Source organism: Microplitis demolitor, chromosome 3 (genome assembly GCF_026212275.2).
Source record: "Microplitis demolitor isolate Queensland-Clemson2020A chromosome 3, iyMicDemo2.1a, whole genome shotgun sequence".
Taxonomy (NCBI): Eukaryota; Metazoa; Arthropoda; class Insecta; order Hymenoptera; family Braconidae; genus Microplitis; species Microplitis demolitor.
Genome location: NC_068547.1, coordinates 687,165 through 702,890, shown reverse-complemented (window position 1 = coordinate 702,890; position 15,726 = coordinate 687,165). Strand labels below are relative to the sequence as shown.

The 15,726-nt window shown below is 32.5% G+C and overlaps 4 protein-coding genes across 5 annotated transcripts; 1 reads left to right on the top strand and 3 right to left on the bottom strand.

The window, feature by feature from the left end:
• Positions 1-205: 205 nt before the first annotated feature.
• LOC103576169 (nucleolar protein 6) lies at positions 206-4,285 on the bottom strand. The gene is made up of 3 exons (XM_008556255.2): positions 4,017-4,285; positions 3,553-3,930; positions 206-3,483 (listed from the first exon to the last, which is right to left on the bottom strand). The coding sequence occupies exons 1-3, from the start codon at positions 4,047-4,049 to the stop codon at positions 334-336; spliced, it is 3,561 nt and encodes a 1,186-aa protein (XP_008554477.2). The 5' UTR covers positions 4,050-4,285; the 3' UTR covers positions 206-333.
• A 521-nt stretch (positions 4,286-4,806) lies between these two features.
• LOC103576168 (stomatin-like protein 2, mitochondrial) lies at positions 4,807-6,468 on the top strand. Of its 2 annotated transcripts, none has more exons than XM_008556254.3 (4): positions 4,807-5,009; positions 5,086-5,211; positions 5,294-5,690; positions 5,795-6,468. In XM_008556254.3, the coding sequence occupies exons 1-4, from the start codon at positions 4,962-4,964 to the stop codon at positions 6,367-6,369; spliced, it is 1,146 nt and encodes a 381-aa protein (XP_008554476.1). In that variant the 5' UTR covers positions 4,807-4,961; the 3' UTR covers positions 6,370-6,468. The 2 variants fall into 2 exon arrangements, with proteins under 2 accessions (XP_008554476.1, XP_008554475.1); XM_008556253.3 differs by having other exon boundaries at positions 4,808-5,015.
• Positions 6,469-6,470: 2 nt separating this feature from the next.
• On the bottom strand, positions 6,471-7,293 carry LOC103576167 (protein KRTCAP2 homolog). The gene is made up of 3 exons (XM_008556252.1): positions 7,151-7,293; positions 6,768-6,986; positions 6,471-6,684 (listed from the first exon to the last, which is right to left on the bottom strand). The coding sequence occupies exons 1-3, from the start codon at positions 7,152-7,154 to the stop codon at positions 6,512-6,514; spliced, it is 396 nt and encodes a 131-aa protein (XP_008554474.1). The 5' UTR covers positions 7,155-7,293; the 3' UTR covers positions 6,471-6,511.
• Positions 7,294-9,883: 2,590 nt separating this feature from the next.
• On the bottom strand, positions 9,884-15,136 carry LOC103576166 (uncharacterized). Its single transcript, XM_008556251.3, has 5 exons — positions 14,081-15,136; positions 13,446-13,612; positions 10,478-10,614; positions 10,165-10,341; positions 9,884-10,038 (listed from the first exon to the last, which is right to left on the bottom strand). Exons 1-5 carry the CDS (start codon positions 14,138-14,140, stop codon positions 9,884-9,886), a joined length of 696 nt encoding a protein of 231 aa, XP_008554473.2. The 5' UTR covers positions 14,141-15,136.
• Positions 15,137-15,726: the final 590 nt, after the last annotated feature.

Sequence of the window (15,726 nt, the reverse complement as noted above, 5' to 3'; positions counted from 1 at the left end):
AGTAAAAAAAAAATCGTTATGGATTTGCCTTCTATATATTTACTGTTTCGATTGATTTATATCCTTTATTCATTTTATTTTATTTATTTGTCTTTATAATTTTTTAATGATTTATAGAACCATATAAATAATTGCAACAATAATTTCAATTTTATTTTTAAAAAATTTTATTTTACGTAAAAAAATAAATTAAAAATTGAATTTTATTAAATTCGGAGGCAGTTTTTTTTTAAAGAAATATAATAATTATATACATATATATAATTTTTTAATAATTAGTAAAAAATATTACTATCAATTTTATATACAACGATAATTTTAAATTTTATTTTTCTACAATAACTTGTCAGATTGTAAATCTATTTTATCAACGAGACCTTGTCCGATTATTGAAAAATCTTCAATCATCGCAGCGATGTTGAGAGCAAGTTTCCCATCTGTACCTAGTCGTCGACAGTTTATATTTGCGACTTTGAAATCCTTTGTGTCAAGAGCACGTGGATTTAGCAAAACTCCAATGACAGATCCGCCGTATGTGTCATGGAAAAATAGCGCGAATTCGCCGTATCCAGCTCTAAGTTCTTCCAAATACTTTTCAACTGGATTGAACTCGACGACGGGCAACTTCTGATGTGGATGGTGCTTGTACGGATGCCAGGTACTTTTGGGTAGACTGTCATCAATATCAAGGTACTGGTACCTTCGAGGATTAAACTGATTCTTAAGATGGATCAAGCAATCGTAAGCGGATAAAGGCGGCTTGAACATCGGGCTCCATATCAGCGTACAACTTTTCAAAAGTTCAGTCTCCACAAGTCTCAAGGTTTCCTTCGCCAGCGAACTAATCCTACTGAGAATTAATCTCGAGGGTGCTCTTTTAGTCCAAGTTGAAGTTTTGTGATCATATGGAGTTGAAATAAATAGAGCTGGCAGGGTTTCTTTCGATGTCCCAAACATATTTTCAACTGCCAGGACTTCTTCACGGGTCATTTCGTCATTAAAATTAACGATAATCGCTTCCGTGTTCCAAATTTTGCTGGCGAAGAATTCTAAAAATCTGATGAAACCAACTTGTGGCATCTGCGTTGGCTTGTAGGGGTCAGGTGACAGATAAATAAAGGCCACAATAAGTTCTACAACTACTTCAGGCATATGAGAGTAGTCAATGAGTTGGGCCGAGAGCCAACGTTTAGCGAGACAACAAGTGGGGCCGAATGAAGGCTGCTGGGAATGGAGACCATAGAGTGCTCCAGTTAATTTTGGCAAATGGAACAGTTTATTCTCTAGCTCCAGCGACTCTTCATTGTCTCTATACTTAATTACTCCATTCTCATCCACGATTCGCTTCATAAACGCTATTTCCTTTTGATGCGCGACTCTCAGTCTAAAAACGAATCCTTCTCTGAAGACATCGACATGGCTGACATTTGCTTTAGCTTTCAACTTCAACTGATTTCTCAGACACTGCGCGATCTGAATGTGAAACGCCGCTTTTGTTTTTCTTACAGCTTCTAATTCGTCTGGCCACTTTCCACTTCCTGAAAGCTGGACACTTGCTTCGATAGCGGGCGCGTACTTTGGCACCTCTTCCAAGTCGCCTTCATTCAGTAGCAAGCAATGATCGCCGGCTCTTGTGTTTTTATCGTCAGCTTTGTAGACGGAAGCGAGCGGTGGGAAGACATCTGTGTACCTGAACACTGGACTGCTTCCTCGAACACCAGTAATAGCCAGTGGCAAGTCAGCAAGTGATGTCAATTCTTTCTCAAACTCACCAAATACTTTGAGAACTTGCAGTGTCGCTTCTTCGCCAGTTCCATAACGAAATTTAGTAATTATTGTGCTTTTAAAATGCAGGACATCTTCAACCTGATTTGCTACGTACAAATATTGATCTTTAGTTAAATTAAATTTAACTTTCAAAAGATACATGACTATCTGTTTACAAATTATTCTTTTCTCAGACAACGTAGCAACTTTTTCAACCGGTAAATGTTTTTTTTCTTCAGCTATTTTTTTTTTATTCGAAATTTTCTTTTTATTTGATGATAAATTTTCTTTGGGCACTGAATTTTTCTTTACCCAAACAGCAGCTTCACAGACCGAGCCATCTTGGAAACGCCGGAGCTCTGATTTAGTTCCCCAGAATTTTCTAAACTCCTCAGCTTCAGGCAAATTAGCACCAGGACCTTTGTCAATGATATTGAAACAATAATCGGGATTTAATTGTAAGCCAATCAAAATTTTTCCAATACCCGTTGAACAATCTTCAGTAACTTCCCAGTCCTTGAACTGCTCCGGCTGGATATAAATTTCCGATACTCTTTTACCCAGACCTCTTGTCAGAACATTTCTCAGCTGTCTGATGACTCGAGCGCGTTTGTTAAGTCCCAAGTCTAATTTACAGTCATCAGAAACCTTATCCGCGAGCTGCTCAAGTGCTTGAGTGTCATGCAGGCAGACAAAGTGGTCAAAAGTGGAATAAAAATTCAATCGTTTCATAAAAAGATTGTAAAAACTGTCGACTTTTGAACTATCGAGAAATTTAATTGCCTGGGATGCTTCGCTGCGAATCCACAGATAATTACAAGCCGATACATTAGCAACTAAATTATGATAACCAGTCGTGTCAATAAAAACGCAGTCATAGTATTTATGGTACTGAGATACTCTAGATTTACCATCAGGTTCCTGGCACATGGAAATCCCTTCCTCGGTCCAATTACTCTGTGCCAAATTGTTCCATACGTTTCTTATGATCTGGTAGCTACTCATATAAGTACTCAACTTTTTTTCGTACAGCAGATACAATACGTACATAGTCAGGATGTGTCCATTAAATCCGTCGTAAGCTTGCTCTGGTTGCCGCTGGTGAAGCCAAATTTTTAGCAAAATAATTCCGTCCCTAAGATTTGGATACTCGGAGATTATTTTAGTGTTTAGTGAGTTTACTTCAGCCATTGTTAGATCTCGAAGGATGTTCGAGTTGTAATAAGGTGTTGGAACGAGATCATCAGACTTCGAGTCATCTTTGAAATACCACTGAGGTCTCACGCTATTTTTCTCCGGCAAAAATCTACTCAATTTGAAACTTGTCGACTCCGCGGTTAGATGAAGATTGACCGTCACCCGCTTGCCCAATGAACCGGCAGGAATTATTTTGAGCTTAGGCATCCAGCTCTCGCCGTAATATGATTTCCTTTCTGCTACTTCGGAATCTAAATTAGCTGCTACGTATGCCAAGTAAATAGCGCGCTTTCTCAGGTATCTGTAGTTCTGGTAGTCGTGCTTTTGAAATAAAGATGATGGCATTTCGATCATCACATCTATCATGATGTTGGGTCCTACTGTGGTTCCAAGAGAGTATGAACCGATGACACTGATGTTTGACGGTTTTAAAAACCGATAAGTCCCTTTTTCATTTGCTGGTACCTCGACATCCGCTACCTTAACTTTGAGTTTCTTCAAAGATTTCAAATTACTCAGCTAAAAATTTAAAATAAAAGTTTAATCATTGGTAATAATTATCCGAAATAAAATTTTATCAATTTTTACCTCCTTGTCCTCAGTTTCTTTAATGGACATCACAGCGTCCTTGAATTTTTTGAACCAGAGGTCAAACTGCTTCTTATATTTATCCTTTGGCTTAACCTCAGTCAAAACCTCCTCTATTTGAAGCCTAAATAAATTTGAATGAAACAAAGTTTCTGTTTCTCGCAGTTGGTTCAACTCCTCCACTGTCGGCGGCTTGTAAAGATCGTTGTCTTTTTTCATTTTTTTCACCGGCTTTTCGTTTTCATCACCCGCTTCCTCAAGTTTTCTCTTCATCATTAATTTGAATGTTTCATGATCATCATTATCATCATCATCATCTTCTGATTCTAATTCAACATCTTCTTCTTCTTCTTCTTCTTCAACTTCCACATCTACTTTCTAAATAAATTACAAAATAAATAATTAGTAGAATTAATTACTCAGCAAATCATTTTTTTGAATTAAAAATTATTTTGCCAACTTACCTCTGTGACTTTTTTCTGTTTATTCAACTTCATTGTAAATTTATATTTATTACAAGTAAAAAATTATTTTTAAACAGAAATTAATTTTAAAAACTATATAAGTAAATAAATTTTCTCCACGTGGTTATCAAAGCGCAACTTAACCTCAATTTTTAAATTTCAGTTAAAACGTGGTCTCAGGTCTTTGTAACAGAATGAAATGGAATGAAACTCGAAAATTGTCCCTGCTACAAAACATTTACAAACTGCGCATGCGTAGAGAAAGTTGGGAAAATTTTTAGTACAAAAAACATCCAGAGTAGGAATAAAAGCCGACGACACCGGAAGTCCATGAAAATGAAACTTGTTATCCAACTTACCCAGGCAGCACAAAAAAATTGTTAACTTTTTTTTAAATTTAAGGCGGCAAATTTGTCATCATATTATTAATTGTTAACTCAAATTCAAAAATATTTTTTGTGCCACTTGGGAAAATGAAAATTCTACTCCATCAGTTCTCTGGTCTGCGCGAGCACAGCAATTTTTAAATGCGCAGTGGAATGGTAGCTTTAATGGAGGGAAATTCAAAAAATGTTAAATTCGAAATTATTCTACAAAGCGATCAAGTGTAAAAAATTGTAAGAATTTTACTTTTATCGTAACAAATGTGACGAAAAATATTAATCATTTCCGGAAAGAAAAAACGACACTTGTTTGTATGAAACAGATTTTGAACACGTCCGTGTTTTCGACCAATCAGAGCAGCGAGTAAATGAAAACAGGGGGTGTACAAGTAGCGACTTCAATTTGCCTTGTCTAGATGATGAAACATTTTAAAACTATTTTAAACTAGACAACTTACAAATCCTAGAGATCCTAGAACACCATAGCCAGTTTAGATACAAACGTGTGAGCCGGCATCCTTTTATTTTATAATTTGAATAAAACTTTATATTAAAACTCGACATGATTGGAAGAACGAGATTATTGTCAAGAAACCTCGGAGTTTTTCGGGTAAATGTAAGATAATAATTTTTAAATATTATTATTAGAAATAGTAAAATAATAAAATTCTATGGTTTTGTTATAGAATTCCATAGCGCATCAAGATGTTGTATCACCCACATCATCGCTGGTCTCTGTATGTCCTGTACAAGTTAGAGAAAAATCAACGACTCCTTTAAACACAGTTATGATGTTTGTTCCTCAGCAAGAGGTTAGTATTTTTATTTATTTATTTTTTTATTAAAAACACGTGTTGGCAATGAAAAAAAAGTAAATAATATTTGACTTTTCAGGCATGGATTGTAGAAAGAATGGGTAAATTTCACAGGATTCTGGAACCTGGTCTTAATTTTTTGGTTCCAATTATTGATAAAATTAAATACGTTCAAAGTTTAAAAGAAATAGCTATCGATGTTCCCAAACAAAGTGCTATTACGTCAGACAACGTTACTCTGGACATTGATGGTGTCTTATATTTGCGTATTAATGATCCCTACAAGACTTCTTACGGCGTAGAAGATCCTGAATTTGCGATTATACAATTAGCACAAACAACTATGAGATCTGAGTTGGGAAAAATAGCTCTCGATAAAGTATTTAGAGAAAGAGAAGATTTAAATTTCAATATTGTTGAAAGTATCAACAAAGCTAGTGAAGTTTGGGGTATCACTTGTCTACGTTACGAAATTCGTAAGTTTAATTTTTAAATTTTTCATTTTTATTATGATCCTTAAGTTAGAAGACAATTAACAATTTTCAGATATTTTTTAACAAATTATTTATTTACTGTCCAGGTGACATCAGATTGCCATTAAGAGTTCAAGAAGCGATGCAGATGCAAGTAGAAGCCGAGCGTCGAAAACGTGCAGCAATTTTAGAATCCGAAGGAACACGAACAGCAGATATAAATGTTGCTGAGGGTAAACGTCAGTCAAGAATATTAGCATCCGAAGCTGAGAAACAAGAGCAGATAAACAAAGCTAGTGGTGAAGCGAATGCTTTGCTAGCTGTTGCCGAAGCTCGTGCCAAAGGACTCCAAATAGTTGCCTCGGCACTGGGTCTCAAGGATGGTAAGAACGCGGCATCCTTGAACATCGCCGAGCAGTACATCCGCGCATTTAATCAATTAGCAAAAACAAACAATACATTAATTTTACCGAGCAATGTCGGTGATGTACCGAGCTTAGTTGCTCAAGCAATGACTATTTACAAGCAAATCGTGCCACAAGATACTGACATTATTAATGGAAACAATCCTGGTTCGTCAAAAAACTACGACGAGGTCATGGAGTATTTTAGTGACAAAGAAGAAGCTGAAAAGCACAGAGAAAATGACGCTGAATCTCGATCACCAAAATCATTGTCATAGGGGGTAATAACAATAATTATAAATAATAATTAAAACAATAATTGTAATAGTTAATTGATGAAAAAGATTTATTTTTAACTGAAAAGTATTTTAAGATAAGATTAAATTTTTTTTTTTTCATATTTATTATTGATTATTATAATTATTTCTTTTTTTTTGTGTGCGACAAAGCTGTTGTAATTGGAGCTGCGTAATTTTCTTGAGATATTTTGTTAATGTAATAGAGTGCGACCATAGAGAAGAGGAAGCAAGTCGTTGTCGACACTCGATGTACTAGACCAGATGCGGTCATTGAAAATAATAATGATATAAATACTGTAACAATTCAAAATTTTTATTAATAATAATTCATTTTAATTAATATTTTAATTATCTGATCATTATTATTGATAAAATACCTTCGGGGAATAATTTCAATTGGAAGTTTTTCCCAAATATTGAAGATTCTAAATTTCCTACGGCTGTCAAAATAAAAAGAAACAGCATTGAACCTAAATAACCACCTAAAATGGTGTGCAGTTGAGAGGAAGTCAGCCAGCTTTTGTACATTTGCATTCCGGAAAATAAAATTACGGTAACTATTGACGACAGCATGAATGATACTCCACTTGTGACCGCTGTAGAAAAAAATTATTTATTTATTAAAAGCAGTAATAAAAAAATAGTAATACCGGTCATCCAGGTTATGACACGTAGCAGCAAATAAATGATCGTTCAAATTAAATTATAAATTTAATTGAGAAAATAATTATAAAATTACTATATAACTTAAAAAACCTACCCATCGTTGACGCATGTAAATACAAGAGTAAAAACTTGTTTAAATATTTAATTTATTAATTACTTGATTTAATTCACTGGATTTACTGTCAACTTTGGAGTAAAACCAGACTGATGTTTATTTCGAAAGCGCGCGCCATCTTCTGGTCACAGTGAAATTTATTTTTTAAATTTGAAGCAATCGCATGTAATCTTACTGAGGTAACTGTTGTTCAATAATAATTTAACTTTTGTTACAATCTAATTTATCATTACGAAATTATTTAAATAACAAATAATAATAATAATAATTAAAAATAAAAAATACTGATAATTGTTGGATATTTCTCATGTTTATATTTTGAAACTTAAAAAAAGCAATCATTTACATAGATTTTAAATACGATCTAAATTACTTTTGCGATTTTTCACAAAAAAAAAAAAAATAATTAGTGCGCCTAATCCACTTGGACATGCTAATTAACATGGGTAAAGTGATCTTAAGCTGTAAGTCCTAAGCAAATCATCTGGCGGGAAATAGTAATTTGGGGAAACCAGCCAGCTATACTACATGTTGCCTGTCTTAAAGACCAATATGATGTAACTGATCATTAACATGTTACTGTGTGAATTTACCATAATCCAAGCAAAACATCATGAAACTTTGTTTAAATTTTTAAATGATTCATGGCTGTAAGTAATTATTTTTTTCTATTTAAAATTTTGATCTATTTTATGATTCATTATTGATAAGCTTTAACGGATTGATAAAGTTTTCGTGATTAATGATTTATTACATTAATGAGGATGTCTCGTAACTTTACTATATTAGTTTTTCAACCGAATCAATTTGTTATTAATTGCCTGTCACGAATTAATTATTCAGTATATAATTATCGGTTCAGTCTATGCTTATCGATTATGTACATATGTTATATAAATTATGAGTACCTGACAAATGTGATATTAAAAAATCATAATCCATAAGTAATTGAATGATGGTCATATCGAACAGAATATAATAATTCCGTTCTTTTGAAGCCTTAGAAATAAAGCGCGCGTATTTTAAATAAAACAAATAATTTTTTTTTTTTTTAATAGATTTATTGTTTATATTAAATAAAATTTTGTCCAGACATATTTTGTCGCTAAAATATAATAGTAATTATAAAGATATTTATTGTAACAATAATTTGAGTGATTATATTATGAGTTAATTAGATTCAATAATTTAAAATTGATCAGACAGTGGCTTAATAGATAAATAAATAAATATAATAATGTAATGAATTTTATATGCAATCTTACACTTGGCAGCATTTCCACCATCAAAAATTGTTTGATTTTTGTGCCACGAAATAAATTTTTGATTTAAAAATTCATCATTCTAAATAATTTCCTACGAACAGAATATAACTGTACATTTAAATATTTTTTACAGCTTAAAATAATATTGGTCCATTAACGACATCATATGAATTCTCGATATGCTCTAATGTAATATTGACTTCAATTCACATCTTAAATATTTTTTCATTATTTTTTATTTTTAAATAAACGTTTTGATTCATAAATTGTAGTCGAGAACCATAAAACTATTCTACGATTACCCGCATCGAAGATTTAGCTGCCTACCGCAGCTTTTTAAATTGTATGTCTATAACAGCAATATTTATTATTTATTACATATAATATATAATATATACTTCTAATCCATCCTTTCCAGACACGTCTATATTAAATATATACACATATATATATATTTTTATATATATACATATATATATTTTGTAACTGCTTGATAAATCGTCAAGTAAATAAATGTGAACATTGGACCCAAGTTAATACGCGGAAATAAGTCACACATTTCCTGTTTCTTAGTATCATTAATTGATCTATCAACGAAAATAAAATAAATTTATAACTTTAATAATCTTTTTATCATTATTATAATTATTAATGAGAAAAATATGTGAGTGCTTTTTTTTTATTATAATTATACTGCAATAATTGTCGGCTTGTCTCATAAATATAAAATAATAAATATATATATATACATTTATATCTATATCTATATATATATATTTATCATTGGCACCCATAATGCCGCTATCGACCGTCCGCTGATTTTGGAATTCATTAATATCATTATTATATTTTTCGTCACGTTTTTATAATATATACATCTATATATATATATGTATATATATAACTTTATTCCTGTCGTATTTTTTGTTCCTAAACTACTGGAATATTCTACATGACTAGCTCGAGGTTTTTTGAATAGTCGGTAACGTTCACCGTTGGGCGAAACAGAACTCTCTCATCTGGCTTGATGAAGAAAAGCCTTTTTGCATGATTTATGCGATTCCTTTCTCTCTGCATAAATATTTTATCATTGGTACCATCACTACCACCAGCACGATCTCTACGGCTACGATACGACTATCACTAAAAAAAAACTATGTCGCTTTTCAGGCGCTGGCTGAGACGGCAGCCACACTTTTATTCTCAGACAATATTTTATCTAATAAAAAGTTCTCAACAACTTTCAAAATAAATATACATATATTTATATACTCATCTATTATTTTATAATTATCACCTATAGTTGCTCGACAAAAAGCCTAAAGTTTTTTGTATTTTATTTAAAAATTAATTTTTTATTTTACTCTACTCTATTTTTTTTTTTTTTATATACAGGCCCGTTTATTTTGTTTATTATTTTTAAACTATTTCCCGTTGTCGCACAGGTTCAAACGTAATTAGGTCTCGAGGCACAGCAGAGGAAGTTGAAGCTACCACCGAAGTAATTTGGATTTCCGGCTCTATTGTCCCACCTGTTGCCTTTACGGGCCCCGTTATTACGAGCTGTGCCTGCACAGCAATCTTGCAGAGCAATAGTTCTTTCTGTAACAGCAGACAAGTCAAAAATATTATTTTTTCGTAATTGTAATTACATGTTAGAGCGCACTTGAGCAAAAAGTAAGTTAATTTGATTAACTGTGGGTTTTTTAAAAGTTAAAAGAAACTTGCCTACATCAGCCTCTGATTGCGGCATAAATTCTTGAAGCTCAGCAACGAGAGCGCTTATTTCCGCCGAGTCTTTACGGGTACTGCAAAGTTCCTCTTCATTGAAATTCGGAGTAATCTGCTTGCATAGTAAAATCGATGAAATCACATTTCCAATGTTTGATGGTCCTGATTTGCTGGCTAAAAAAAATATTTTTTTTTTAGCATTAACTAGTGAAGTAATTCGCTGATCCATTCATAAATTTAATAAAAATTAAATCCTTTAATGGAAGAGATTAATAATAATAATAATAATAATAATAATAATTATAAATACCATAGTAACCAGACATATCCATCGGAACAATACGGACAAGATTTTTGCATTTGAAAAGCTCTCTCAAGAAAAGCTGGGCCACGAAGAAAAGAAGCACCAAGTTCGGGCTGTCTGCAGGTATGCCAAGGTCGATCGCACTGTCGGCACCCAATTAAGGCGAAAAAAAAAATAAATAACAAAAGGTGAGGCAAAAAAATTAGTGTTACACGTCGTGTTTAAGAGCCTGTGACCTTTGCAAATAACCCGAGGCGCCACGTGGGCTGAGCAAATCCTTACAACACTAGCGTTTGTAAATTAAGGCCCGTAATTTTTTTCCCTCCTTCTTGTTTAAACCTTTTTATAACCCTTTCTTTTAACATGTTTTAGCTGTCGAGAAACGTAAGAGCTCACTGGACTCGTTGAGAACCTTGTCCCACATTCAAAAGTACTACTGAGTGTAATGTGCACTCATTTCTTAAAGTTTTTATAAAAATTAATTCTGAGAGGTTGTCGCCCGGTGAGTATGTTTTTAAATATATTTTATTTTTCTTTCTATGTATAATATTTATTTTTACCTATTATTATTATTTCACATGAAAGGGACATTAATTACTGCCAGCTATTATTTATTCACTAAGTTTTTATTTTAGCTGTTATTTCATAACGCGGACAAGACTGCGCCGGGTGATTTATAAAAATAATTATAAATTATTAAAACTCTACGCACATTTCCCATTTATTATTTTTATTTTCCGCGTTTTGTTAACTGCAATATCGCGTGAGACGTCATGATCCCTTAGCGTGTACAGATATACGGCACTACAGATTCGAATAACGTTATCACGAGTGCCAGCCGGCTATTCAATAGCCACATTGTTGGACTCATGAGCTTTGTGATGATACCCAGTGTGGAATTAACATATTAAATGATAACTCAATAACTGTATTTACATTTTTTTATCCCCTTTTTAACCTGATAAAATTTTAACGAGCATAAAAATATAATTAACCGGAATGAAAGACCTGGTTTTTAATTTTAGTTGTTATTAGTCGGGTACTATGTTTAAAAAAAAAAGTAATTATTAAATGGGGGTGGAAATAAATGAGCAGGCAGGTAGGCAGTATTATGTGTATTTATTTAAAGACTGAAAGTTTTAATAATAAGAGCGGTAGTATCATTTGGTAGCCGACAAAGTTATAAGTTTTGGTACCTTAGGCGACTGGAAAAGCCGATAGCTGGGAAAAATAGGATCTGTACCCCCAGAGAATTTAACGACAAAATCTATATGTTACTTTTCTTTTTACTTTTAGAATTTTCAATGATATGAATAATGCCATACTTTTGTTTTATTTTTAATATCCGCCTATGGAATTCCATTGAAAGAAAATGAGGACACGTTCGGGTTATCAATAAAATACCCTCAATTCACTTTCGGCAAATCGATTATTGTTTTTATGTTTTTTTAAATAAATAAATATATATATATATATATATGTACGCATTGTAAAAAATATGCATAAAAATGCCAGTCATCTGAATATCATAAATAATAAGAGCTTTCAATGAGATCGACATTTTTCTACACATTTTTTATTTTTTTTTTTTAACATAAGAGACGTTATTTTATTTTTTAGCTTCAATATCTCCTCATGATCGAAAAATATACGTCATACATTTGACATTCGCGTTCTCGCATAAAAAATTCTGTGTACAGTGAATGTAATCGTCGAGCCGCATTATTATATTTCATATTTTTCCTTATAATATATTTAAGTACACATATTTTATTATTATTATTTTCTGAAGAGTATATAAATATATACGTAATATTATAGCAGTCGACATTCTCAATTTTCCATCTAAAATTCAAAGTGTACGATATAGATTTAATCGATACTCAAGTATTTAGGTGTAACATAGTTATGCATATGAATATGTATACACATACCTCCATATATATTTATATATATCAATAAAAATATTTATGTTACGTATACAAATTTTTTATAAGCTGAAACTTGTGTTCCAAGTATCATGTGTGCAATCGTTAAACCGAATGAATAAAAAAAAATCATAAACATGCGATCTGGGCATAAAAAAAAAAATAAAATAAAATACAGTTAAATCTTGATGAGCCACGCAAAGTATTGGAATATAGAGCGACGTTTATGAGCTTTACAATAAAAAAAATATAAAAGCGCGAGGGATAATAATATTTAATCTAGTAACGGGAGTGATAGCGCTGGGAGCGCTTGCAGAAATGATTTAGTTTATGAAATTTTAAGAGATACTGATTCAACTTCTCAATACACCAGAGCGTAAGTTATTTTTTGTCTGTTTCTTTATTCTTACCCTTTACTTGACTCAAATCCCGTACCGACGTTAATCTTTCAGGGGACCAATTTGACGAGGACATTAAACATTCATATTTTCATTAGGTAAAGCAAACTACTCACGACCTTTTTAATCTACCATTCATAGTTTTGTCCAGCTCAGGCCTCGCCATTCATCTTATCGGTTATTATTTATTTTTAAAAACTATGTACATTTTTTTTTTTTTATCAAATTTGAAATAATTTATTCCCGAGGATAAGAAATAAATAATTTAATTAATTAATTATTTTAATAAATGGACACTATTTTTTTTTTATTCAGTGACTTTCTATTGTTGGTTTTAATATAGTAGAGTTAGATTTACATATTGAGTGGCGTAATAAAAAAATAAAAACTTGTCTTTTATGTGTAAAGTTCAGAATTCAATGCAACAATAAAACTAAAACTAATGATTTATTTAACAAATCGAGTAAAATAAACTTTCAGTTCAATAGAAATGCCCAGTGCACAACAATAGAAAGTGTTTGAAATATTATTTCAATTAAAACTTTCTCTATAAATTTCCACAAAATTATTCATCAAATTTATTTGAATTTTTTTTTACCACTAATTTGTGTAATTAAATGAAATAATTAAAGTCAGAAAAATTCTTACCTACGCATTTGGGGTAAGACCAACTGGGAAGTGGACTTGCAGGACTCGACGCAGTTCCGTCGCAGCTTGCGGACCCGTTCTCGCAGCTCTGGACCATCCCGAGGCTGCCCGATGTTAATCAGCAGATCTCGAAACTGAGCCACCTGGCAGTTAATGTCATGTATTTGCTGTAACAGATCAAGTGCACACTCAATTGTTGAGAAGCAAGGACATCTGCATGCATTCAGGCTCATCGAATGCTAATTGGATGTTATAGACATATCCATATATGTCTATATATATATAATGTATCCGTGAGAGGATTAATAGCTTGCCTAGCTACTCTTCTACATCGTATGCAACACTATACGTTACCTCCAACAGCGGGAAACTATTCAAGGAAAATTCGTGTTAATTGGATTTTCGTTAAGCCTCAGCTGTGTCACCGAAAAAAAAATCCCTTTTCAATTATTCAATGTTCTATCAATCCGTATTAACAGAGTAAGTAAATTGATTTTATTATGATTTCATTACTACCAATAATATTAATATTTAAATATTTCTTTATCAACTATATGTTGTATAATTACGAAATTTTTTTAGTTTCATCAGAGGAAGGTGGTCTATAAGTAGAGCTAATTTACGAGATAAATTACCAGTGCGATTGATTTATCATCATGTAATTTGCTGGTGGATGGTGTCGGGGATTGCGTCATTATCTATGCTGAGTGTGTGCCCAACTCCGGTGGCGGGTAACAGATCGGACGAAATCCACATCAGCAGCATATCTTTTCCGCATCCTCGGGACTAACAGTCATCCCATTATTGGCTAACGAGTGAGTGCTAATGGCTTTTATATATCTATATAAATTGTGTCTATATATCTTTATATACAATTAGAACCCTAATAGGATTTAACTTGATGACAATGACAACCACAATGACAGTAATGTGTGGCGACAGTCAGAGCTGGTGATTGTAGCGGCGATGTTTGCTTCGCTTTCAGTATAGACAGTTAATGCTCCAGCAATTAATACCGGTAGCATCATTTGTCCAAGTGGGATTCAACAAATCACACGGCACTTTCATTCCACACGTGATCATGTCACTTGATACCTTTTTATTGACATCCGAGTCAGTTCTGGCTTACAGATTCCACAGACTCTTTTATTTTATTTTTTTTTTTTCATTCCGTTACTTTTTTTTAATAATAAATCCAAGTGTTACTACACAGACACACAACGTCACGTCACGGTAGTAATTAAGACGCTCGTTGAGGCGGTTCTTAGATTTATAAACTTTTTAATTTGACATGACAGGCGTTAGCTGATAAAGTTATTGTACAAGATAACTCTGTTAAATTATCATCTTACTTAATTAAACTTTATTCTGTTAAGATTTAATTTAATTGTTTAACGTTTGTTTTGTTTGTGTCATTAATTTTTTATTTATTTATTTATTTATTTATAGGAGAGCTGTTGGAAATTTTTCAGCTCGCTGACTGTTTATTTGACAGTACGATAATCCACGCCGCGGGAATTCGTACGACTGAATGCGAGCCCGCGCGAAAGACAAGTAACAGCCATAGGACCGAGCTTTTATTAACGCGCATGTCTGACGCGTGCAACGCCTTACTACTGTACTCCGGAGTCTATTCTTCGTTACTTTTTTATTCAGCTTTGTATTGGTAATATACGATTTTTACCGTCTCAACAAAAGAGAACAGGAGAAGAACAAGCTTGAGGCGATCGAGCTCTATAAGGAAGGAACCAAAAGGTACAGCACGAGTTGAGAAGAAAATTAAAAAAAAAAAAAAAAAAAGGAAAATAAAATAAACAATAATAATAATAAATGAAGGAAAAAACAAGCAGTGAGAAAAGCCACTTTTACGACTCGAGAAAAATTTAACCAGGTGGAATGAAAAGAAAGAAAAGAGTTTTTGTAGCTTGAGCTACAAACACTTGGTTGCAACTCCTATTCTCACTTCCATTATATGCCTTTTGATTTTTTTTCTCCGTCTACACTATATGTGTATACATATATACAGGTATAACTTTGTTACTTTTTTTATTATACACATCAACGATTGCATTCAGCAGCTCCATAATCAACAATTTACTTCTTATATTTATATTTGGTCTTTTTATCATTATTATTATTATTTTTGTTTTTTACTTTTATCACTATTTCCGACGGTTAAATTTGTCCTTAAATTGGCACTCTGCCAGTCGTAATTTTATCGAGGTAAAATTTACCAGCCAACTATGAATACGAGATTTCGAAACGTGTAAGATAAGAAAAT

Bases quoted from the DNA above. Each gene is read 5' to 3' on its own strand.
- LOC103576168 (XM_008556253.3), top strand. From the start codon at position 4,962: ATGATTGGAAGAACGAGATTATTGTCAAGAAACCTCGGAGTTTTTCGG. The intron at 5,016-5,085 runs GTAAGATAATAA...GTTTTGTTATAG, and splicing joins TCGGAGTTTTTCGGGTAAAT to AATTCCATAGCGCATCAAGA. The intron at 5,212-5,293 runs GTTAGTATTTTT...TTGACTTTTCAG, and splicing joins TGTTTGTTCCTCAGCAAGAG to GCATGGATTGTAGAAAGAAT.
- LOC103576166 (XM_008556251.3), bottom strand. From the start codon at position 14,140: ATGACGCAATCCCCGACACCATCCACCAGCAAATTACATGATGATAAA. The intron at 10,615-13,445 runs GTAAGAATTTTT...GGGTGCCGACAG, and splicing joins GTCTTACCCCAAATGCGTAG to TGCGATCGACCTTGGCATAC. The intron at 10,342-10,477 runs GTATTTATAATT...TATTTTTTTTAG, and splicing joins GGATATGTCTGGTTACTATG to CCAGCAAATCAGGACCATCA.
- LOC103576169 (XM_008556255.2), bottom strand. From the start codon at position 4,049: ATGAAGTTGAATAAACAGAAAAAAGTCACAGAG. The intron at 3,931-4,016 runs GTAAGTTGGCAA...TAATTTATTTAG, and splicing joins AACAGAAAAAAGTCACAGAG to AAAGTAGATGTGGAAGTTGA. The intron at 3,484-3,552 runs GTAAAAATTGAT...TTAAATTTTTAG, and splicing joins AAGAAACTGAGGACAAGGAG to CTGAGTAATTTGAAATCTTT.
- LOC103576167 (XM_008556252.1), bottom strand. The intron at 6,685-6,767 runs GTATTTTATCAA...GAATTGTTACAG, and splicing joins ATTGAAATTATTCCCCGAAG to TATTTATATCATTATTATTT.